The sequence below is a fragment of the Syngnathus leptorhynchus genome, chromosome 21, assembly GCF_054491065.1.
Source record: "Syngnathus leptorhynchus isolate UIUO chromosome 21, UIUO_Slep, whole genome shotgun sequence".
Taxonomy (NCBI): domain Eukaryota; kingdom Metazoa; phylum Chordata; class Actinopteri; order Syngnathiformes; family Syngnathidae; genus Syngnathus; species Syngnathus leptorhynchus.
The window spans coordinates 3,899,915-3,907,233 of record NC_141215.1 but is presented as its reverse complement, the minus strand read 5'-3'; the positions used below and the strand labels follow the sequence as shown (position 1 = coordinate 3,907,233).

Genomic DNA, 7,319 nt, shown 5'->3' with positions numbered 1-7,319 from the left:
CATTCATACAAATCTACTTGGCTAAATGAATTCCTTGTTTGTCTTTCCAAATCTTTTAATGGCTACGAGTAAATCAAATGTGAGCCATTTTAAAATTGAGGTTTATAAAATGTGTCATCAGTCTCGTAGTAAATCAATACTTGCTGCATAATATGTCGCCGAATGGTGGCAGCAGTGTAGCACGTTAGCCTCACGCTTGCGATGAACTTTACAAAACAAAGAAGAATGCTTTGCGTCACTTCCGTCTGAGAACAGCCATGGACAGCGTGAGTGAAGCGCAAACTGGGAAAAAGTCCAAAAAGGAAAAAAATCCGGGTGAGTTGTACATTTATTTTGTCGTATGTTGTCAAAATACAGTGTAACATTATCGAGAAGAAGAGTTTAAATCACTGCTTATCTTAATGCTTACCGACACGTTGAATGGTAGGCGTGTAGGATTTAGCACCTACGCTATTACTAAGCAACGTGCTGGCTTGTTTAATTCATCATTTGGCTCGTTAAGAATTAAATTAAGGAGGTTTGTCCTTTTCATAGAGTTCTGGAGATGTCGTTTTGTTTTTTTAAATGACTAAATATTCTTGTAACATAACAATTAAACCTGATTCCTGGCGGTTTTATCCACAACAAAGTGAATGTAGTCTCAAACCTTACATAATGAATTTGATTTTTGGCACACAGTGGATGAAGCCGATCTGCTGACTGTTCCCGATGGCTGGAAAGAGGAGCCCTTTACCAAAGAAGACAACCCTCGCGGTATGTTGGAGGAGAGCAGCTTTGCCACCCTCTTCCCAAAATACAGAGAGGCCTATCTAAAAGATTGCTGGCCATTGGTGGAGAAGGCTTTGGGAGAAACTGTGAGTATGCCATAAAACAGTCACGCCACAAAATGGCCGCAATTTGATTGACCCCTTTCTTTTCAGCATATTAAAGCCTCCCTTGACCTGATTGAAGGAAGCATGACTGTCTGCACCACTAAAAAAACCTATGACCCATATGTCATCATCAGAGCCAGGGATCTCATCAAGCTGCTTGCCAGAAGCGTTCCATTTGAACAGGTGAATATTCCTATCGCGAGAGCCGACGTAATTTGCCGTCTTTTACTTAGATGCAATTGTTTTTCGCCACCAGGCTGTACGGATATTACAGGACGATGTGGCGTGTGACATCATCAAAATTGGCACCATGGTGAGGAACAGGGAGCGGTTTGTGAAGCGGAGACAGCGTCTTATTGGCCCGAAAGGTTCCACCTTGAAAGTGAGTCCTTATATTTGTTGGATGTCTGAAGCAACCTCTGTTAATAATAATGTTGCTGTCTTGTCCAGGCTTTAGAACTGCTGACCAATTGCTATGTGATGGTTCAGGGCAACACCGTGTCAGCACTGGGACCCTTCAGTGGACTAAAAGAGGTAAGCACTTCGCGTCATGTCAATAAAATTTTACGATTATTGTATGATCTATAAGGTTTTTGTGTGCGATCTTGTTCAGGTGCGCAAAGTTGTCATGGACACGATGAAAAACATCCATCCAATCTACAACATAAAGGTGCGATGGCTTGCCTGATTTCCTGACACCATTTTTTGCCCGTGCCCAATGAAGATGGATTTTCATCCTTGTTCTGACCCTTGTGACAGATATCACTCTCTCTGGGTTTGATTGCCAAGGTTGGCTCAACCCAGGGCTGAGGGCACCAAAGATAATATCTGATGCATGCCACTGTTTTACCAAATGATTTATTTTTGATTTATATTTCTGCTGGAATTGCCAGACGCTGATGATCAAACGGGAACTGTCCAAAGACACCGAACTCCGCATACAGGATTGGGAACGCTTCCTTCCTAAGTTCCGACACAAGAACTTGACAAAGCGGAAGGAACCCAAGAAGAAGGCTGTGAAGAAGGAGTACACTCCCTTCCCACCACCACAGCCAGACAGCCAGGTGAGTGCGCGCAAAAGCTCCTGAATTTTTATCATTTAGCTGTCATCATTGACAACTTTGTGATCCTGTTGAAAGGTGGACAAGGAATTGGCTTCAGGTGAATTCTTCCTGCGAGCAAGTGTGAAGAAGATGGCGAAGATGGCAGAGATAAAGGCCAGTGCACTTCAGCTTCAATTATTTTTTTTATTTTTTTTTATTTATTTAAAGGAGGCCTTTTTCTGACAAACTCTTTTTCTTTTTAGGTGAAGCAAGCCCAAGCCCTGAGCAAGAAGCAGGAGCAGAGGAAAAAAGCTTTTATTCCTCCTAAGGAGAAACCCATAGTGAAGAAAACTAAAGGTAGTAAGGTCTTAAAATTCCAACAGCTGCAAAAAAAAAGAAAAAATATTGCAGGTTGACATTGTGGCTAAGATGTTTTCACCCCTTCCGTTGCAGCACCCGAGGAAAGCAAGCTGGACATTGAAGCCATTAAGGAAAAAGTAAAAAAGGCCAAAACCAAGAAGCTGGGTGCTCCACCAGTGAACCCGGCTCCTCCCGTCACCAGCTCCGCCAAAAACAAAAAAAAGAAAGCAAAGAGCAAAAATTGAGAAGCACACCAAGAACTCTGTCAGTCATCCCATGTGATGTGGAATTTGTTGGACTTGGGAGACAAAGTGAAGACAGCGTTCCAGTTCTGTGAGGAATTTATCACATCTCAGTCTGAACCTTTTAATTCTGTTGTACAGATTTTCTTTCATTTGGTATTTATCTTTTAGATCTATTCTCTGCTCTATGAATTAAAAATAAAGCTGTTTTGATTGTGGTTGAGATATATATCCAGTCATTCACAGGTCTCCTTTAGGAGTGTGAAGCAGGGCCTTCTCCAGAATGAGGTTGACAAATTCGTGTTTCTCCAAGCACCCTCTGCACTCCTCACCCCATGAGGCTAAAATGTTCCTCAGCTCCAGCACTCGCATCTTTTTCAGATCTTCACTGCTCAGGTCCCTCAACTCAGGCTCTAAGAAAGGGAAGGTGGGGTGGGGTTGAAAAGCAAGTCCAAATTTGATGGACGTCAGTGCATATGTTACCGTGTTTAAGTTGACATATCTGCGTGTCTCTGCTGCTGAGGCGCTGGCATATCTTCTCCACAGGGACGTGGGAGGCTAGCGGCTGAGACACGGATGCTGTGACACGGGTGGCTGCGTCATCGATGGCACCTAGGTAGTAACACTGTGACATCACACAGAACATAAGCACAGTTGGTTGCTTAGAATTATTTTTGGTACTCAAAGGCTATGAAAGACCACAAGTCAGTGTTCTTACATATTGGTCATTTTTTTTCATTTAGTCTTTTTTTAGGTTGTATTAAAACTGCATGTTGTGTTTGTACCATTTGTATGTAAATAAAAAAGATTTGGTCATTTACATTAAGTTTCTCAGAAAATTTACTTTTAAATAGATTTGTGTGCCCAAGTACTATTTATTTGCTCATCTTTATTTTGTAGGGAAATATTTCATTCCATTTAGAAATGTAAAGAGTCTTCTCACCAGCCTCGCCTCCTTCCCCTGAGCGGCAGAACAAGCCCGGAAGAGTTCTTTCTCCACCAGAGCCGGAGTCAGCTCTTTGTGATTCGACGTCACACTTCCATATAGTCTATGGAGAAACCCCACGCACACTACAGGCCGGTATTATTAATCAATGAATGATTAGGAATCTAGATATTTAAATTGTAGACACTTATTTTTACCTTCACAGTTTCCTGCCTTGGAATAAGACACCCCGTTGAAAAGCAGCAGAGTGTAGACGAGAAGTGGTGACATGGTTTGCTCTTATTAATAGCTGCACAGCCCAAAGCAAATGTGCTCCTTTTAGCCCGGAGACACATGGACCGAAGTTGATGTCTTCACAAGTAATGTATGACATTAAATCTTAATTTATGGATTCTTCTCTGCACTTCCATTTGTGCTTGTGTTTTATTTTTCTTTATCAAGCCATTCATTTTCTGTTTGCAGTATTTTATTAAAAACTCATGTGCCTCAATTTGTTGAATAGGTCATCTCCACTGTAGTTTTAGGTCAGGCCCAAGCCATGTCTAATATAAATATTGATTTGGCGCCCTCTGGTGGAATTTGTGTCAAGTACTGGGCCCTAAAAAAAACCTTGAATATTGTTGTGTTCTGTGCTTAAAAGATGAAAATGTGACCATTCTTTTCCACTCACTGTGGCGTTTCTAAAAGCTCTTATTTTGTAGACGTCACGTTTTGCTTTTATTCAGAAAGTCTTCACCCGGATGACGTTTGTGTGCCTCGTGCCCACGTGATGCCGGCTACAGCTCGTTCAGCATGGCCGCTATCGGCGTTCACTTCGGTTACACATGCGCTTGTGTGGCGGTATTTAAGGTCAGTTCTTTCCGGCAATCTTCTCTTCACGTTATCGTTGCATTGTTCGCATAATTACGTCGCTTTAGTAGTTTATTTGGACATAAATAGCGACTTTTTTGTACAAATGCTAACATGCTAACTTCCATAGATACTGTATAACCACCAGCGAAAGGTACTCAAGTTGTGTGTAGTTACTTGTTACATTGTGTGTTTTCAGTTTTTGTTTATAATAACATGGTTTTATTACGTGTGTAGGACGGTCGGGCTGACGTCATTGCCAACGATGCAGGAGATAGAGTGACTCCTGCTGTGGTTGCTTACAGAGAGAATGAGCAGGTAAAAGGCTTTGAAACCTTATATCAGTTATTTTTTTTGTCGTCAAAGTTACTTGGTTGTAGATTTGAGTGATAGAAAGTTTCAAACTTTCTGGGATATACTTTAGTTTCTTAAGCATAACATTTCCACAAAAATTGTAATAAATATATTTTTTACAGTAGTATATGAAAGTATGTGCTTCCCAAAAATGTTTTGTTTTCTGCAGCTTGTGGGGATTGCAGCAAAGCAAGGGCGGGTCCGCAATGCCGCCAACACGGTTGACAAAGTCAAGCAAGTCCTGGGCAGAAGGTGATGCCACATTTTCTTCGTGTCTTTGCTTAAGTCAAATGAGGGTAAAAGGTTTTATTAAAAAAAAAAACTATTGTGATTTTCTTGTTTCTCAATGAGCAGCTTTGATGACGCAGAGACGCAAGCTCATCAGTCACAGACCAAATGCCAGGCGAGTATTTTGGCCGTTAATGGAAACTTCCTCCTAAAGTTTTTTATTGTACACTTATGAGCATTTGGTGTTGTGCACAGGTTGTCGACCGATCCGGGAAGCCCTGTTACGAGATTACAGCAGGAGAACAACTCAAGTACATTGCTCCGGAGGACGTTGCCAAACTCATATTTCACAAGATGAAAGGTAACAATGTGCAAATAAAAAAAAATATATATATATTTACTGATATTTGTTTGTCCAGAAACGGCTCAGTCAGCTCTCGGCTCTGACGTGAGCGATGCCGTCATTACCGTTCCGTTTGAATTTGGGCCCTCTCAGAAGCACGCACTGAGGTTGGTCACATCCATCCATCCATCCACCCGTACTTCGTTTCTGTGCTAATTAGAGTTTTTTTGCCGAGCAGGGAGGCAGCTGAAGCGGCAGGGTTCAATGTCCTCAGGTTGATCCACGAACCCGCCGCCGCTCTTTTAGCTTATAACATCGGACAGGACTGTTCAGCTCCAAAGAGGTGACTTTCTTTTTCCATCATGTCCACAAGAACATATTTTTTTGATCAACAGAGTAGCTATTCGATGGTCATGCCACAGCAGAAATTGGTTGTTTTATGTCGGCAGCCATGTTCTGGTGTACAAACTGGGCGGTACGTCTCTGAGCGTGACCGTGCTGCAGGTGAACGGAGGAATGTTTCGCGTCCTGAATACCCACACCCACCACAGCATCGGCGGGGAAAGCTTCACGCAAGCCTTGGCCCAGCATCTCGCCACCGAGTTCAAACGGTACCTACCGCCACGATCCTTAGGTCCACTTTTTAAGCGGACAACTCATTGTTGAACTGCTGCAGCACTTTTAAACACGACGTGACCGAGAATGCCCGCGCAATGCTCAAGTTGATGAACGGAGCCGACATGGCCAAACACTCCCTGTCCACACTTGGATCAGCCAATTGCTTTGTGGACTCCCTGCACGATGGCACTGACTTTGACTGCAGTGTCTCCAGGTTAGTGTGAAAAATGTGGTCGGAGCAAAAATATATTGTTTAAAAACATGTTTTTTTTTTTTCTTTTTTAAATAACTGCCACACTGTTGTCTGTCCTCCCAGAGCTCGTTTTGAATTGCTCTGCTCCTCCCTCTTCAACAAGAGCATCCAGCCAATTAGAAGCTTACTGGAGCAGAGCAAACTCTCCACCACCGACATCAACAAGGTAATGCCCACTCCCCCATTTTCACACACATCCACATCACGGGATAACCATTTATCTGATAATGGTTGATTTTATTTGTACCTGAAGATAAATGCTGACATTGTTCTTTTGGCAGGTGGTTCTGTGCGGCGGCTCGGCGCGGATCCCCCGTCTGCAGCAGATGATTCGCGACATGTTCCCCGACGTGGAGCTCCTGAGCTCGGCACCTCCCGATGAGGTGATTGCGGTGGGTGCGGCACTCCAAGCAGGTTTGTTGGTGGGCAAGGACCACCTTGTCTCCGATGAAGAATCCGTCCAAGTGGATGTGTCTGCCTCTGACATTCTACTCAAGGTATCCTCAGTGATTTTTTTCTTTTCTTCTCATAAACACACTTTGAAATGGTTTTTTTCCCTTGAATTCCAGCAATATTGATTCGTCATCACATACTCGAGCTAAAATGTGTTTTGTGACTGTGCGGCAGCAGGTGGATGAATCCGGAGCGGAGGAGTTCACTGTGCTCCTTCCGTCCGGACTGCCGCTTCCTGCCCGCCGCAATCACACCTTGAGCGGAGGAGGCCAACTCTCCTCGCTCTGCCTGGAGATTTATCAGAGATTTGACTCTGAGCAGCCGGAGAAGCTCGCCAAGGTATAGTTAGCCTTAGCATATTTGCATTTATTTAGCTATGGAATCCTATTTGCAGCCTTTTGCTTATAATTATTATGATTATTATTATTTTTTAAATACGTACAGATTATACTTCGGGACCTGGAGCCCAACGATGAGCCCCACAACATTGATACAGTGGTCACCATGAAAAGGTACTTTTCATCACCAACTTCATTTGTGGGCATCTCAAATTTTTTGTGTGTGTGTGTCACAGGGACGGTTCCCTCCATGTCGCCTGCGTTGAGCAGAACAGCGGGAGGTCGGAAATAATCAACATAGCCGCCGCATCCTGATCACACCATCACACACCATCTTTTTTTTTTTCTAATTATGTAAGCCATTCAATAAACATGTGAATCTATTATCTGATTCCCGTTTGGCTGCCAATGACTATTGAT

The 7,319-nt window shown here is 43.1% G+C and overlaps 3 protein-coding genes across 3 annotated transcripts; 2 read left to right on the top strand and 1 right to left on the bottom strand.

Annotated features, from left to right (window-relative positions):
• Positions 1-195: 195 nt before the first annotated feature.
• On the top strand, positions 196-2,742 carry krr1 (KRR1 small subunit processome component homolog). The gene is made up of 10 exons (XM_085902308.1): positions 196-315; positions 679-854; positions 921-1,055; positions 1,129-1,254; positions 1,323-1,406; positions 1,486-1,542; positions 1,766-1,936; positions 2,012-2,089; positions 2,179-2,272; positions 2,369-2,742. The coding sequence occupies exons 1-10, from the start codon at positions 258-260 to the stop codon at positions 2,518-2,520; spliced, it is 1,131 nt and encodes a 376-aa protein (XP_085758434.1). The 5' UTR covers positions 196-257; the 3' UTR covers positions 2,521-2,742.
• On the bottom strand, positions 2,292-4,080 carry cdnf (cerebral dopamine neurotrophic factor). Its single transcript, XM_085902315.1, has 4 exons — positions 3,661-4,080; positions 3,461-3,588; positions 3,001-3,142; positions 2,292-2,930 (listed from the first exon to the last, which is right to left on the bottom strand). Exons 1-4 carry the CDS (start codon positions 3,731-3,733, stop codon positions 2,758-2,760), a joined length of 516 nt encoding a protein of 171 aa, XP_085758441.1. The 5' UTR covers positions 3,734-4,080; the 3' UTR covers positions 2,292-2,757.
• hspa14 (heat shock protein family A (Hsp70) member 14) lies at positions 3,035-7,283 on the top strand. The gene is made up of 16 exons (XM_085902304.1): positions 3,035-3,133; positions 3,418-3,594; positions 3,669-4,312; positions 4,550-4,630; positions 4,836-4,918; positions 5,021-5,069; positions 5,150-5,255; positions 5,314-5,404; positions 5,476-5,580; positions 5,687-5,848; positions 5,914-6,069; positions 6,172-6,274; positions 6,390-6,605; positions 6,736-6,900; positions 7,006-7,073; positions 7,136-7,283. Exons 3-16 carry the CDS (start codon positions 4,256-4,258, stop codon positions 7,212-7,214), a joined length of 1,521 nt encoding a protein of 506 aa, XP_085758430.1. The 5' UTR covers positions 3,035-3,133; positions 3,418-3,594; positions 3,669-4,255; the 3' UTR covers positions 7,215-7,283.
• The last annotated feature ends 36 nt before the right edge of the window (positions 7,284-7,319 follow it).